At 49.0% G+C, this 16,365-nt stretch overlaps 1 protein-coding gene across 1 annotated transcript; it reads right to left on the bottom strand.

The window, feature by feature from the left end:
• Positions 1–122: 122 nt before the first annotated feature.
• Positions 123–16,075, bottom strand: Slc44a4 (solute carrier family 44 member 4). The gene is made up of 21 exons (XM_090356061.1): positions 16,006–16,075; positions 14,084–14,132; positions 13,228–13,301; positions 13,023–13,101; positions 11,678–11,777; positions 11,482–11,604; positions 11,187–11,247; positions 9,163–9,253; positions 8,988–9,071; positions 8,195–8,430; positions 8,002–8,101; positions 7,091–7,183; positions 6,316–6,418; positions 3,379–3,632; positions 3,205–3,299; positions 2,995–3,098; positions 2,841–2,914; positions 2,547–2,617; positions 2,357–2,451; positions 2,193–2,277; positions 123–365 (listed from the first exon to the last, which is right to left on the bottom strand). The coding sequence occupies exons 1-21, from the start codon at positions 16,037–16,039 to the stop codon at positions 244–246; spliced, it is 2,127 nt and encodes a 708-aa protein (XP_090212187.1). The 5' UTR covers positions 16,040–16,075; the 3' UTR covers positions 123–243.
• Between the last annotated feature and the right edge of the window lie 290 nt (positions 16,076–16,365).

The raw sequence follows: 16,365 nt of genomic DNA, 5'->3' as shown, positions 1-16,365 counted from the left end.
TTTATTGGCTGGGGAAAAGAAGGCGGTCTCATTCTATGGGAGCTTCTGATTGGCTTATGGCGTCACAGGGGCGGGGCCTGTTTTAAAGCAACTAGCTGGGTGAAAGTAAGAATTTAGACGTATTGAGAAAACAAAATATTAATCTTTAATAAAATCTATTTACTACAAATCAATATTTTTAAGGCAATGTGTGGCTGGGGGTCTGTACAGGGGGAGTGCATTTTTGAGTCAAGGCAGGTTCTTTCACTTCTTCCTCTTTTTGTTTCCAGGGGGTGCTTCATTCTTTTTGCCCAGAATCTTCAGGAGAGACTTGGGCATGTAGTAGGGCCGGTCCAGGGAGCCGTCGTGGCGCTCTAGGTCTTCCACTGAGAGGCAACATAAATCGGTTACAGCACATCCTGGGGTCCACTCTTCTCAGTACTCAGGAAATGGGGGATGGGAAACTGTCAAGTTCCAATACACGCTGCACCACTACCAGCTAGTATTTTTGTTGTGTTTTTTTGTTTTGCCAGTCCTAGGACTTGAACTCAGGGCCTGAGCACTGTCCTTGGCTTTCTCAAGGCTAGTGCTCTACCACTTAAGCCACAGCACCATTTCTGACTTTTTTCTATATATGTGGTACTGAGGAATCAAACCCTGGTCTTCATGCATACTAAGCAAGCACTCTACCAATAGGACAAACTCCTGGCCCCACCATAGCTAGTTTTGTTTTCATTTTTTCTCCTCCCACCCTCTCATAGGTTTTATTGGTCAAGTTAGAGAATTTGTTTATTCCTGTAAAGTGGAGTAAATGGTATACTTAGGAGTAGTAATAATGATTAACAAATATAAAAATGCATATCAGCCAGGTGCCAATGGCTTGGTGGCTCATACCTGTAATCCTAGCTACTCAGGAGGCTGAGATCTAAGGATCAACATTTGAAGCCAGCTCAGGCAGGAAAAGTCAGTGAGACTTATCTTAAATTAATTACCAAAAAGTCCGAAGTTGAGCTATATGGCTCAAGTGGTAGAGTACCAGCCTTATTTGAAAAAGCTAAGGGACAGTCTCAGGTCCCGAGTTCAAACCCCACCTGGTGTGCGTGTGCATGCAGACACACTTAGACACACACACAGACGCGTCAACTGCTTAGCACACAGCTGACCGTGTAGCTAAGTAGTAGACCACAAGGAGCAATCCAATGCAACAAAAGCAACCAAAAAAAAATCTGTATGAATAAAATCCTCTTACTACAGCCGCCTTCTAGGAAGTACCTCTTCTGGTTAATTTATACCCTACATTTGCTAGGGAAAGAGCAGAGACCGTCAGCCCGAAAACTCATTTCTTCCCCCTCCCCCCAACTTCTGGCTTGACTTTTTAATTTGTATTTTCTAGTCCTGGACTTTTTAGCTCAGGGCCTGAACACTGTTCTTGGGCTTTCTCAAGGCTAGAGCTCTACCACTTGAGCCACAGCACCATTTCTGGTCTTTTCTATGTATGGGGTACTGAGGAATCGAACCCAGGTCTTCATGGATGCTAGGCAAGCACTCTACCTCTAGGCCAAACGCCCGGCCCTGCCTTTAAAATTTTTTTTTTAATTTATTTTTGTGTTGGTTGTGGGGCTTGAACTCTGGGTACTGTCACTGAGCACTTTTTGCTCAAGGCTAGCACTCTACCACTTTGAGCCGCAGGGCTACTTCTAGTTTCCTGGTAGTTAACTGGAGATGAATCTCATGATTGACTTTCTTGCCTGGGCTGGCTTTGAGCCGTGATCCTCATATCTCAGCCACCTAAATAAGTAGGATTTCAGAGGTGAGGCACCAGTGCCCAGCAACCCCTGTTTGTTTGTTTATTTTAGTCGGTTGTGGAGTTGAACTCTGGGCCTGGGTGCTGTCCCTGAATTTTTCACCTCAAGGCTACTGCCCTACCCTTTGCACCACAGTGCCACTTCTGGTTTTCTAGTGGTTAATTGGAGATAAGAGTCTCAAGGACTTTCGTGTCCAGGCTAGCTTTGAACCATGATCCTCAGATTTCAGCCCCCTGAGTAGCTAGGATTACAGGTGTGAGCCACCTCATCTGGCCAAACCCCTGGTTTTAGAATGTCCGAAGAGGATGCTATTAGCTCCTTCGGTTCCTAAAACCCTGTCTCTATAAGCATCAAGTGTCCCAAAATGCTTGGAGGAAATGGCTTGGGGTGAGGGGAAATGTCACTCACAGAAACACAGGAAGAGTGTGTCCACACACATGCTGAAAACACTGAAGAAGCCAGTGGCGATGACATAGGCTCCCACGATGGAGGTCTAGAACACACAAGGCTGGTTGGCATTGGTCTGTTCTTTAGGGGAATTAGGGGATAAATCCAAGTGACCAGTTACTCACCATAATGGGTAGCCAGTAATAGTTAAGGTGGGGGTTCTCAAAGTCTTTACCCAGTCCCTTGATCCGGCCAGAGAAAAAAAAGAAGGACAAGACCCCTGTGGCAGAGTTTTGGACATTAGAGCTGTTCCTTTGAGGTGACCTGTGAAGCTTCCCAGCGTCCCCAAACCCTTCAACCAAAGTCCGTCCTTACCAACACCTCCAACCACCAACAGCTTCCCAAAGAACAGCAGCAGGTCTGTGACTTTATCCAGGACAACCACCCTGTATCAGAATTTAGGGTAAATTGGGGATGAGGGATCTGGGAGTGGAATTGGTTATATCATGTGCAGGGGCAGCTAGAAATGAAAATGATGCGCGTTTCAAGATGGCACCATTCAGAGCATTAAACCAAGCATGAGGCCTTCAGAGCACAGAATGCCATGAAGCCAGATTTGGGTGAGAAGGGCGAGGAGGGGGCCCAGTGGGGAGTGGGGGACAATCTGACCTGACAACATTGCGCATGAGCAGCATGAAGGCGTTCTTGGCTGAGACGCAGAAGTTCTTTCCATAGATGGCGATCTGTGGGGAGTGGGAAAGTCAGCGCGACCTCCCGTGAGCTCCCCTGGACCAGGTTTTGGGGGTTTGACCACTGCTCTCACCATGATGTATGCATTGCGGTTCAGGAACTTGATGAACTTTTCCAGACACCATAGACAACACTTGAAGCAGCACATGATACAGCGGGCCAGGGGGTTCTGGGCGTCTAAGAGCAAGGGAAGTCCATGCTTGACCACTGGCCTCTGATGCTCCTCTACTCCCAAGAAATCTACTTGTTCAGGCTGCCCTTCTCCAGCCCCTGATGCGCTCACCTCTCAGTTTGTGGTCAATGTACTCTAGGATGATCCGAGCTATCTGCACAAGGCTCAGGATGAGGGCGCCAAAGGCCAGAGATCCTGTGTGGTAACTGCAGAGGAAGGTAGGTCATGTGGGATAGCCTAGGACCCTACTGGTCCTAACTCCCAAGGACTCTGCCCCTGGCTTACCGGAGCGTGCGGATGAAGGCTGCACTCAGGGGGAAGGTAGGGATATCCCGAGGCTTGTGGAAGGCCCAGTAGAAAGAGGCAAAGGCCCCGGCCAGGACACATTGGCCTAAGGCCAGAACCCAATTAAGGGTCCAGAAGAGCCCCAGGACCCCATAAATTTGTAGGTTGAAGAGAGAACGTTGTGCTAGGCCCGTGGATGTGTAGCCCTGAAAGACGCACATGAGCCCTGGACAGGAGTAGTTTGTGGGCTGGGCCTGGAGGTGGCAGAGAGGACAGAGGAAGGTAAGATGAGGTACGGCTTCAGAAGGCACAGTGTGGTGACCTGATCTCCCTCCCTCTCCAGTGGCTCCTGAGGTGGAGGAGTCTGTTCTTTCTAGAGACTCATCTCCAGGTGCAGACTGTGTTCTGGCTGTTGTATGAAGGCCCCAAGACTGGCCCCAAAATTCCCAGGCTACCTGGCCCAAGCCCACTGTGTGTGGGTAGCGTGACCTGCTGTCCCTTTCACTTTCTCAGCCACCTCCTCCAGGGTCTATCTTCAGTTTTACCCAGGTTATCTGAGAACTTGATCCTCCTGCCTCTGAGTTCAGGAGTGATAGATGTTTACCACTGCACCTAATGACTTCCATAAAGCAGATGGTGCTGGACTGGAGGTATGGGTCACATGGTAGAGTGCCAGCCATGAGCAAAAGAAGCTAAATGATGGTGTGAGGACCTGAGTTCAAGCCCCAGTATTAACATGCACATATACATACACTACATGTGTACCTGTCTGTATGTATATATGATTCACGCCTATAATCCTAGGTACTCACGACACAGATCTGGAGGATCACTTGACACCAGCCTGGGTAGAAAAGGGCTTTTTCCCGAAATAATCCCCAAAAAGCAGGCAAGGCCAGGCATGGTGGTTCCCACGTAAAATCCTAGCTACTCAGGAGGCAGAGATCTGAGGATCAAAGACAGCCTAGGCACTCAAGTCCCTCTTATCTCCAATTAACCATCAGAAAACTGGGAAGAGCTCAGGGACAGCGCCCAGATCCAGAGTTCAAGTCCCATGACTGACCAAAACAAAAACAAAAACAAAAAACCAACCAGGACCAGAAGCGTGTCTTAATAGAATACCAGGCATGCAAGCAAGAGGCCCTTTAAAATGTAAAAACTGAATCAGTCCAGAAAATAAGTCCTTCTTTCCTTCTTCCTCCTCTTTTCTTCTTCTTCCTTCACTTCTTTCTCCTTCCTTTCTTTTTTCTTCCTTCTCCTTCTTTCATTGGTCCTGGTTGGGTTTGAACTGGGTCAGGGCACTATCTCTGAACTTCTTTTTGCTCAAGGCTAGTGCTCTACTACTTGAGCCACAGTGCCACTTCCTGCTTTTTTTCATTTTTTTTCTTTTTCTTTCTTTTTTTCTTTTTTGTGGGTGATAGTGGCTTGACCTCTGGGCCTAGGCACTGTCCCTGAGCTCTTCAGCTGAAGACTACCACCCTACCTCTGGAGCCACAGTCCCACTTTCCCTTTTCTAGCCATTGATTGGAGAGAAGAGTCTTTCTTTCTTTAGTGCCCAGGCTGGCTTTGAACTGTGATCCTCAGATCTCAGCCTCCTGAATATCTAGGATTACAGGTATGAGACATGGTGCCCGGAAATTTCCTGCTTTTTTTGAGTAGTTTATTAGAAATAAGAGTCTGAGAGATATTTTTGCCCAGGCTGTCTTTAAACAAGGATCCTCAGAGCTCAGCCTCCTGAGTAATTAGGATTATAGGCATGAGCCACTGATGCCTGGCTTGCTTCCTTTCTTTACCTTTCCTTTCCATCTTTCTGCCCATAGTGGAGCTTGACCTCAGGGTCTTATACTCTCACGTGGCTGTTTTGCTCACAGCTAATACTCCACCACTTGAACTATGTCTCCAGCCTGGCTTTTTGCTGGTTATTTTGGAGAGTCACACAGACTTTTTCTTTGACCTGGGCCAGCCTCCTAAGTAGCTAGGATTAAAGACAAGAGCCACCTATGCCCATCTTTTTCTTTTTTTCCCCCTTTCTAGTACATCAAGAGGATTGAACCAAGGATACTGGGATTTCTAGGCAAATGCTCTATATATTTGAAATTTTATAAGAGGAAGAAATAAACCACATTCCACCAGAGGTCACTGTGGATGGGTTCAGCCCTCACTGCTGGAAGGTGAGTTAATAGCAAGGGAGAACCAGGTTGTCCTGGGCTTGGCATACACAATCAGTGCTGGCACATAGGTCTTGGGCTGATGTAAAAAAAGAAAAAAAAAAAAAGCTTTTTTACTAGAATGTGGGTAACACCTTTGCAGGCAGAGCTCAGAAATAACAGGACCTGAAAGCTTTGTGCTCAATAAGCACTGAGCAGTCTAATGCCATACCCTGGGGCCTCCAAGGTGGAATTTGGGGAAACAGCGCCACCCTCAGGTCTTCCTAAGAGTCCCACCTATGGACTTGGGGCCTGGTTCCAAGAAAGGTAGAATAAAAACAAAACAAAACAAAAGCAAAGCAAAACAATCCCAGCAGTAGGAGACTCTTATCAAGGTCCAGGCATTCTACCAAGAACTTTATGTACCTAGTGTCATTTAACCTTTTCAGCCACATCCAAGAACATGTGTTATAATTAAGCTCCATTTCCCAGAGTACTGGGCTGAAGGCGAAGCAGTTAATGGCCCGTGTAGGAGAGGAAAGTCCTGCTTTTCAACCTTCCTGTCTTCCTCCTTCAGGCCATGACTTCTGTCCTGCCTCACTTTCCTTCTCACAAAATGGGTGACTCAGCCAGGAGGAGGGAAGTGACCAGTTACACAATTTTTAAGCCAGCTCCTCGGCCCTCTCCAGGCCTCTGTTACCTCTGCAGTGTGGGAGAGCCGGATTACTGGGCTTCTGATGTCCCTTCGCCCCTATTGGAAGCTTCTATGTACCCTTGCCCTTCCTCTTACCATAGGATCGCAGGATGCATTCACTGGTACATTCTCACACCCAGGAGCACTCTCATTGGCTACCCGATAGACATATTGGGGTTGCCCAGATGTGGCCAGGTACCCAGAGGGGAGTCAAGGAAAGTACAGCCCCATGGCATTTCCACAGATCATCCCTTAGGAACCATTCCTGGAAGCTAGTGCAAAGTAAGCTGGAATTCAGTCTGTGCTTAGCTTATTACCATTATTATTATTATTATTATTATTTTGGCCAGTCCTGGTCTTGAGCTCAGGGCCTGAGCACTGTCCTTGGACTTTCTCAAGTCTAGAGCTCTACCACTTGAGCCTCAGCACCACTTCTGGCTTTTTTCTATGTATGTGGTACTGAGGAATCGAACCCGGGTCTTCACTAGGCCAAACTCTCGGCCTTGTCAGTCATGGGGCTTGAACTCAGGGCATGAGCCCTAGAGTTTTCGTGCCCGAGGTTAGTACTGTACTACTTTGAGCCACAGCATCATTTTCAGTTTTCTGGTAATTACTTGGAGATAAGTATCTGACAGCCTTTTCTGCCCAGGCAGGTTTTGAACCAGGATCTTCAGATCTCAGCTTCCTGAGTGGCTCAGATCACAGGTGTGAAGCACCAGTGTCCATCCTTAGCTTACTCTTTCTTAACTGTGACCCATATGCCCAGAAAAAACGTGTTCATTTTCCACAAGGCACAGGCATGCACTTCTCCATCCCGTCCTGCCCCCCAGAGCTCCAGGACAGAGGGTCCAGCTAAGAGGACAAAGGATACAGAGCAGTCATGGCCCAGTAAGCAATGCAAATGACCAGGAGGACAAAGGTGACCAGTGGATAGAACAGGGTTGACATCATCTGTCCCACAGCTCTGCGAGGAGAGAAAAATGATCCATCAACACAGTCCCAGCCCCCAGGCTCACACGGTGAAACTTGACAAAGGCCCCTTCTCTGTCCTGGCCAGGGCCTGCCTGCTTCCCTAGGCTGGGAGCAGCCCGGCAGCAGCTTCATCTTCAATATCTGAATCTCCAGCACCAATTGTGGGGCTACGTACACCTCAGGCATTCATTGCATGAGCTGAATACTCTGGCTCAAAGTTGTATGCTGGATGTTCATGGCTCACCCCTGAAATCCCAGCTACTTGCGGGGCTGAGATCTGAGGATCATGGTTTGGAGTTAGCCTGGGCAGGAAAGCCTGTGAGACTCATCTCCAGCTAAACACCCAAGAGTTAGAAATACAGCTATGACTCAAATGGTAGAACACCAGCCTTGAATGAAAAAGCTAAGGGACAGGCCCCTGAGATCAAGCTCCAGTGCCGGCACACACACGCGCGTGCGCGCGCGCACACACACACAGACACACACACACACGTGTGCGTGCGTGCATATGTGCGAATTGATAGAGGAGACTGGAAGCATGGAAGCTACCTGGACAGCCTCAGTGGACTGCTCCTTCCTACCTAGAGTCCTGCCATTTCACCCAGCGACCCTAGGCCTAGGTTTCAGGCATTTGACAGACACCCAGAGCCTTTGCTATAACCCATCTTATAGATGAAGAAATGAACACTGAGGCTCCCAGAGGCTGAGTAATGTTAACTACTGCTAACTACTCTGGGGCTCCCTACCACCTCCCCCACTGGCCTGTACTCCATCCCTCAGCCCCATTTTTCCCCCCAGACAGGCCCTGACTTGCTGGCCTCCTGCAGAAGGGCGATGGCGATTCGAATCCGCTGCCTCAGGAAGATAAGCAGGATTAGCAAGATGCCTTCGATCACAGCCAGCACGATCACTGCGGAGGGGGACAGGGGACAGAGTGTCTGGGTCAGAGCCAGGGCCAGCCCCAGCCCTCAGTGGCTGGAGGAGGGAGGGGGTGAGCACTCACGGGCGGCTAGCCAGGTCTCTTGCACACTCTGGTAGGCACTGAGGTTGGTGGTGAAGCCCAGCTGGTGGATGGAGGCCCCCTTGTCTCGCAGCACCCGGTACTGCTCCCAGCAGTGGTAGATGCCATAGGCCAACACGGCTAGCACCCCGAGGATCAAAACCAGCACCAGGGGCCCGGCCACCAGACGCAGCAACAGGATAAACAGCAGGCTCAGGACCAAAGCCACGCCCAGGGCACTGCAGACAGTCACATAGATGAGGGGCATGCTGGCTCCCTGAAGACTTGCCCAGCCCATTTCTCTTAGAAAGCCTCCTAAGCCAGGGATTCACTCTGAGCTGCTCTTCTTCTTCTTCTTCTTCTTCTTCTTCTTCTTCTTCTTCTTCTTCTTCTTCTTCTTCTTCTTCTTCATCCTCCTCCTCCTCCTCCTCCTCCTCCTCTTTTTTTTTTTTTAATATATGTTTTATTTATTTATTTATTTATTTATTTATTTATTTATTGCCAGTCTTGGGCTAAGCTCAGGGCCTGAGCACTGTCCTTGGACTTTCTCAAGGCTAGAGCTCTACCACTTGAGCCTCAGCACCACTTCTGGCTTTTTTCTATGTATGTGGTACCGAGGAATCGAACCCGGGTCTTCATGCATGCTAGGCAAGCACTTTAACCACTAGGCCAAACTCCCGGCCCTCCTCCTCTTTTCTTAATCTTAGCTTCAGACATGGGACTGGGGAAAAACAGATCAGGGAGGGAAGAAGGGAAAGATGGAAGGATGAGAGGATAGGGGAATTTGATGACTTACAGAAGGATCCAATACCAGGACCGGGCAAAATCCTCAAAGATCTTAACTGTGATGTCTCTGGCATTGATGCTGTCGAGAAGCCCACTGGGGGAGAGGGGGAGGAACAGGGTTAGGGTCAGGTGGCGCTGTGGCTAGAAAGGAGTGTGGGAGGGGGTGGGGCAGGGAGATTGCCTACCTGATCCCTTGAGAGACACTGTTGTTATTGATTCCCGGTAAATCAGGCAGCGTATAATTCACGTTGGGTAGTGGAAAACAGCGTCCCAGAGCTGGAAGGGAGAAGAGGGGCTGCTGGGTTGTAGGGCTGTCTGTCCCTGGCCCACAGTGCAAGGGAGTAATGGACTCCGTTTCTCAGGGGTCGGAGGTGCTGCTCTTGGTTCTACTGCCAAAGCAGAGTTCTTGCCTGGTGCAACCTGGGCCATTCCCACCCCCCCTGTCCCTGCTCTGCTCCCCTCTGACCTGCACTCCTACAATATCTCCAACCCCAACTTTGCAAGGCCAGGGCATGGCCCAACCGCCTTATTCTTGGGCTCCAGGTTCCTCTGCTGGCCACACATCTCCAGACGCTCTGTCCTGGACAGCTACCATCCATGCTCCCTGGCCAGGCTTCTGGGTTCTTCTATAGCTCATCATCCCCTCAGCTCTCCACCTTCGCTTTCGCTGAGCCTTTTTCTGAGCTTCTGTTTCATCTCACCTCTTCCAGGAAGCCTCAGCCAGCCCTGTTTCTTCACCTATGCAGACCTATTTCTAGCAGGGTTATCCTGGTGACAACTTCGTTACGTGGCCTTTGTCTGTTATTTACATTCTAAAGATGAGGACAAGATACAGATAGGTTGAATAATTGACTCGCAACCCATCAGTTAGCTAGACAGTGTTGGAGTTTGAATCCAGATTTCTCTGATTTTGGAATAATTATTGTACATACTTTATATTGTACTTACATCGAAAGCTAGGTATCTTTTCCTCATGCTGCAATTTTAAAAAATGTTTTCTACTAGAAATGATAAGTTTAAAAAAGATAGCAACAACTCAGCCAGGTGTTGGTAGCTCATGGGTGACAGGCATGAGATCTGAGAATGGCAGTTCAAAACCAGCCCAGGAATGAAAGCCTGTGAGACTCATCTCCACTTAACCACCAGAAAACTGGAAGTGGTGCTGTGGCTCAAGTGGTAGAGCCTTGAGCTGAAGAGCTCAGGGACAGTGCCCAGGCCCAGAGTTCAAGTCCCATGACCACCCCCCCCCCAAAAAAATCAAAACAAAACAGGGTGCTGGTGGTTCACGCCTGTTATCTAAGATACTTAAGAGTCTGTATTCTGAGGATTAGGGTTTGAAGCTAATCTGAATAGAAAACTCCCAGAGAGTTAACCAGCAAAAAGCTAAGTAGAGATATGACTCAAGTGGTAGAACACTAAGCCTTAAAAAAAAATCTATGCAAGATCATAAGGCCCTGAGTTCAAACTGTAGTACTGGCAAAAATAAATAAAATCCTCACAAATAGTGGTGGCACAAGCTTCTGGAATCCCAGAATTTAAGAGGACATGAGGATTGCTATGTAGCTATTCTGGACTACTCGTGTGTGTGTGTGTGTGCATGTGTGTGTGTGTGTGTGTGTGTGTGTGTGTGTGTGTACCATTACTGGGGTTTGAATTCTGGGCCTGGCAGTTGTTTCTGAACTTCTTTTGCTCAAAGCTAGCACTGTACCACTTGAATCAAGATCCATTTCTGGCTTTTTTGGTAGCTTAGTGGAGATAAGAGTTTCATGGACATTCCTATCCACGCTGGCTTTGAACTGAGGTCTTCAGATCTCAGCCTCCTGAGTAGCTAGGATCATACATGTGAGACACCACATTGGTGTGAGCCAGAAAAAAAATCACAGCTGCTGTCAGAAAGAGCATCATATAGGATCATTCTCTCCTTCCCCACCACCTCCTGTAATCTTACAACCACCTCTGCTCCTTCTACCCAGAATGGAGCTCAGGCGGAGAGCTGTTTCTACCTTCCTTGCATCTGTCCCCACTGTCTGGTGCACTGTAGATGCTCAGTAAGCACCGATGGCTTGATCCCAGGGTCACACAGCAGAGAGAGAAATGAAGAGCTGGTACCCATCCCAGTTTTGCCACTGACAAGCTTTCCTTTCGCTGGGTCTGCTTTCCTCATTTGAGGAATAAAAGTTATTGGCTATGATGATGAATGTGTCCTTACCTGGAGTGGAAGGGAGGAGGAAACGGGGACAGAGCTCCTGTTGTAGGCTTTCCAACACTGTCTGGGGGGGTGAGGAGGGGGAGGATAGATAGACACTGATGTAAAACAGAATGAAGAATCAAACTTTTCACTGCTGCCGCCACCACCACCATCACCACCACTGCCATGGGTGGGGATGTTTGTGAGGTTTGCTCACAAGAGAGTCAATCAGTGATCACCAATCAACTTTCCCTCCCACCCCTGTCCATTGTGGGCTCTCCTGGGCCACAGTGGTAATGTTGGGGGCAGTGCTTACCATATTCTGGGGTACTCCTGGCAGGCAAAAGCTTCTATTTCCTTTGAAGACCTCCCCAACTGTCATTGAGTACTGGTTCATCCCCACAGCCCACGGTTCCTCTGGACAGGAGGACACACATACCTAGGGGCAGAGGACATGCTAAGGAGCTGGTACGTGGACATGCATGGGATTGGGGCAAGTCCCAGGCTCTGACCTGGGGTGTGGGGCACTGCAGGCTGTTCTGGGCGGCCATAATGATGTTGGCAGACAGGATGCAGCTGAAGATGTTGAAGTACAGGACATAGGGTTTATCTCTGCAGGAAGGGAGGAAGTGTGTGGCTCAGGGTCTGGTTAGGAGTGGGGAGAGGAGGAACTACTGGGGTCTCTCCTTTAGATTATAGCGGGTCCTGTGTGGCCCAGTTACTGGTTTCACCTCAGTCAGGGAGGCAAAGAAGACACCTGATGACATCCCAGTAATTCATATTACAACAGATAAGTGGCCCCAGATGTGCTATGAAATCTGCCAGCTTAACAACTTTGAACAAGTCGTAAGGACTCTGCCTTAGTCGCGTCATATATAAAATGATATCCCCTTACCTCATGCCTCTTAAAAGTGAGTGTGTGTGTGGTATACTGCCTGTATAGAACATAGTAAATGCTGAATGATTGTTAGAGTTGGTTTATTTTATTTATTTTTTTCTTGTCAGTCGTGGGGCTTGGACTCTGGGTCTGGACACTGTTTCTAAACTCTTCAGCTCAAGGCTACCACCCTACCCCTGGAGCCACAGTGCCACTTCCGATTTTCTTGTGGTTAATTGGAGATTAACTCTCACAGACTTTAGTGGCTGGGCTGGTTTTGAACCAAGATCCTCAGATCTCAGTCTCCTAAGTAGCTAGGATTACAGGTGTGAGACACCGTGCCCAGCCCTTTATTTTATTTTGTTGATGCTGGTCTTGGAACTTAACTTTTTCACTCAAGGCAAGCACTCTCCACTTTGTTGTTTTGCTGGTTAAATGGAAATAAAAGCCTCACAGACTTTCCTGCTCAGTCTGGATAGTCAAATGACTCTCCTTAGATCTCAGCCTCCTGAGTAGCTAGGATTACAGGTATGAATCACCAGCACCTGGCAAGGGTTTATTTGTTAACAATTTCCTGCATATAGGGTAATAAGTAATGGCATTTCTGGACTCATCCTGTGCGTCAGGTAAGGGAATCAAAGCTCAGAGAGGTCAAGTTAAGCCATATACCCCAAACTAGCACAGTCAAGGATTCAAACAGCGACCTGTGAACTCTAAGCTCATACACTTAACTATGACTCTACACGAACTTCCAGTCCTGGGGAGAGGGGGTTCAAGCTAACTGTCCAACTAAAGATGGCTCTTAATATGGTCTCCAGTGATTGGATGGGGGGATGCTGAGGGTGGGGTAGAAATAACAGGGAAAGGATGCAGAAGGAGCATGCATGGTTCAGTGCCTAGGTTGCTGGGGGGGGAGTTCTTCCACACATACCCCACATCTTGCCTCTCTCCTGCCCCTTTCTTCCCAATTTTGTACTCACTTATTCTCTCCCATCCCACAGTAGGCTCCGGTGGAGTTCCTGGGGTAGAGGACTTGTCGAGGGTCTCCATATACCCAGGCTGGAAACAGACCACACAGATGCATCATGGGAGGGCAGAGACTTGGGGAGAGAAGCTTTAGGGGAGTTCCTTCCTGGCTTACTGCCCCTCACCCACAGCCCCAACTCTGGGCAGATGGGAACTCACCCACAATCCCTACCACGATGTAACCCAGAATGAAGAGAAAGAAGAGGATGCAGCAAATGACATCTGTGCAGCTCCTGGGAGAGAAATGGGAGTCTGAGTAGGGTGGAGGTGGGTTGGGAATCTCTGAGGAAGGAGTTCAAGGGAAGATCTAATGAACTGGGGAGTCCTGGAGGGAGTAGGTGTCAGCAAGTTTTGCTTATTTAAGAAGTTTTTTGTTTTTCCTGCTAGGTGCTGGTAATTTTCATTATTTAGAAGGATGAGCTCTGAGAATCTAAGTTCAAAACCAGAGCCAGTACAGGAAAGTTTTTGAGCCTCTTCTCGCCAATTAACCAGCAAAAGGCCAGATGTGGAGGTGTAAGTCAAGTGGTAGAGGGCCAGACTTGAGTTTAAAAAAAAAAAAAAAAAGCCAAGGGAGATCGTGCAGATCTGATTTCACACTCCAGCACAGGAATTTTTTTTTTTTTTCCTCTGAGTGGTATCTTTCTCCTGAAGTATAGAAAAGACTAGCTTGGGCGAGAAGTAAAACTCAGTAGTAAAACTTGTGCTGATTGCAATAAGACTCTGAGTTCAATCCTCAGAACCACAAAAACAACCAAACAAAAGCACAACTCAAAAGATCCCCTCTGGGTAGTCAGTACCAGAATCAGTAAATAACCCCCCAGCACCTGCAAGCCCCTGCCAACTCTTCAAACAACACATGTCCCAGAAAACTACTCAACCCGGAATTTTTCTTTTCTTTTTTTTTTTTCCCTCATTTTACAATGGGATTCTTACTAACAGGTCAGCAAACACATCAAGAAAACCAAGATTCCGCCCAGATACCATCCCCTTCTCCAGGGCAGTGCCCAGAACTCACCGGTTTTTGATGGGGCCTCGAAAGGAAGGATCATATTTGGCTGGTTTACCTGGAGAATGTGAGAATGAGGCAGAGGGGTGCTCTTCCATATTTTTTTTTTTCTTAATGGTAGCTTGAAGTCAGGGCTTCATTCTCTCTTGTAGCTTTTTATCTCTGTACCACTCAAGCCACACCTCCACTAACTTTTTTTTTTTTGAAACTGGTTAATTAGAGATAAGAGCCTCATCTTTTTTTACTTTTTCCTTTGCAGGCTGGCTTTTTGAGCCACGATCCTCAGATCTCAGCCCACTGAGTACTTCTCCATGTCTGGCCCCTTCCTCACTTTAACCCTAGGACCCAGCTCAAGAGTCAGCTGAAGGAGGAAGCATTGCAGTGACAGGATCCAGACCTGATCAGCTGCTCAACAGCCATCTGCCAGGAACTCTACCACATCAGGCAACGGGGCAATAAGGCCTTTATGGGTTTCCAGTTCACACTTCAAAGCAATCTGACTGGAAAATGGCCTTGGTTCCTTATCCCCATACTGGTCTATTTTTCCAGAGGGCTCTCCCCAGCTGGGATTTAGGACTGTCTCTGTGGCTCTTTCCCCAATGTCTTTATATACCCTTATTCTGGATCCTGCTCTGCACCAGCCAGATTCCAAGTCTCTCAGCTCACAGTCCCTCATCACAGCTGTGCCCCCCTTCTGACCCCAGGCAAAAAAAATTAAAGCCAAAGAGTCCACACCTGCAGAGCCTGGGGAGGGAGGGAGGAATTGGCCTTGTAAGCTCTCTCTGAAGGGATCTCAGTACTCTGGCCACCACAAAATTCTGGGCAGCCAGTCAGGCTGACACCTGAGCTGGCTGGCAGTTGAAGTTGTGGCCACGTTTCTGTTCCTGGTCTTCCTTGAGTACATACAGGGAGAAAGTAGTGCCAGGCAACCAGGGTCCATATAGGCACCCAGGAGGGAGGGTGGAGAGCTGGGCCAGAGACTGGGAAAGGGTGGGATCCATTTTCCCAAAGAGCCCTGGACTCTGCCCCACCCTCCATCACAGACCTGTAGTCAATGATTGACCCAAAGCTGCTCCAGGAAGTCTTCTGGAAAGCTCTGGCCCCTTCCCCTGTTCGCCAGGGGACATTAACCCCACCTTGAGGAGGCAGCTCCTCCCTCAGGATTATGGTCTCTCCACCCAGCGACCAGCCTGGCAGGCTGGCTGCAGCACTCACTACTGGGATCCTGGAGACAGAGCCATAGCTCTAATTTCTTTGCACCTCTGGAACAGACTCCCAGACTTTTTCTTCGTGAGTTCTGGATGCTTTGCTCTCCCTCTTTACAGGAACCCGATCAGGCTGTGCCCCTATTCCTCAAAGTACCCCAGACAGAGGCCTAGAAGCAGGGCTTAGTCCCTTTCCAGAGGCTCCGGGCTCCTCACTCCTCACCACGACCTGAGTGGCAGGTCCTAGCACCTTCCTCCTCAGAGACTCAGGAATTCCAGGCTGGAATTCCTCCTCTGCACAGGACCCCCTGACAGACACTCCTAGCCTTTAAACCCCGAGTCCTAGCCCCTCTTCTGCTCAAGACCACAACCCTGCCACCTTCCATCCAGGTTTTGTTTGCCAAGGCCCTGCTCTCAGGGGCCCAAAGCCCAGGCTTGAAATGCCCCCCACCTCTCACAAAAGCCATCTCCTTATGCATACACAGACCCCAGCTTCACTCTGCAAATAGTTGCCAGGTGTGGTTCCCAGGTCCTTAGCCCATCACCACGGGACACCAGTTCTGCCTTCTTTTATTGGGTCCCGTTTCCTGGCCCCTCTCCTCAGGGACCCAGGACTCTCCTTAGTTCCTCTGCCTGGATCTAACCTCAGCCACCAGGGTCAGCAGTAACGAGCCTGCCTCCCGCCCTCCAGAACACCAAGCCCTTGGCCCCAGCCTCCAGCCTCACCATAAGCCTCGTTCTCATCCTGCTTTCCACCCATGGTTCAGTCTCCGGAGTGATTGGAGCCTGGGAGACCTGGCGTCTCACCTGCTACCCGCCCCGCCCTCCCAACACGTCATAGCCCCACCCCTGCCTGTGGTCCCCGACACACTCCAGTTCCTCCTTCTGAACTCCACAACTCCTTACCAGGCAGCGCGCCGAGAAAGGAATCAGCTGCTTTGCTGGGAGTGTCACAGCTGTAAGGACCTAATGTGTTCCAGAATTTTGCAAAGTATCACTCAATGATGATGCCCCCGCCTCCGGGCCAAAAAACAATATGTTGAGATTTACCTTTAAGTCCTTGACTAGAGCATGCTGCCTGCGAAC

The sequence above is a fragment of the Megascapheus bottae genome, chromosome 22 (genome assembly GCF_031878675.1).
Source record: "Megascapheus bottae isolate mThoBot1 chromosome 22, mThoBot2.hap1, whole genome shotgun sequence".
NCBI classification, from domain to species: domain Eukaryota; kingdom Metazoa; phylum Chordata; class Mammalia; order Rodentia; family Geomyidae; genus Megascapheus; species Megascapheus bottae.
The sequence above is the reverse complement of the archived record's forward strand: the minus strand, read 5'-3'. Positions and strand labels throughout refer to the sequence as shown.

Coding starts and splice junctions, on each gene's coding strand:
- Slc44a4 (XM_090356061.1), bottom strand. CDS start 16,039: ATGGGTGGAAAGCAGGATGAGAACGAGGCTTATG. Junction 11,605..11,677: donor TGCAGTGCCCCACACCCCAG/GTCAGAGCCTGG, acceptor CTCTGCCCCTAG/GTATGTGTGTCCTCCTGTCC. Junction 2,618..2,840: donor CTCATGCGCAATGTTGTCAG/GTCAGATTGTCC, acceptor ATTCTGATACAG/GGTGGTTGTCCTGGATAAAG.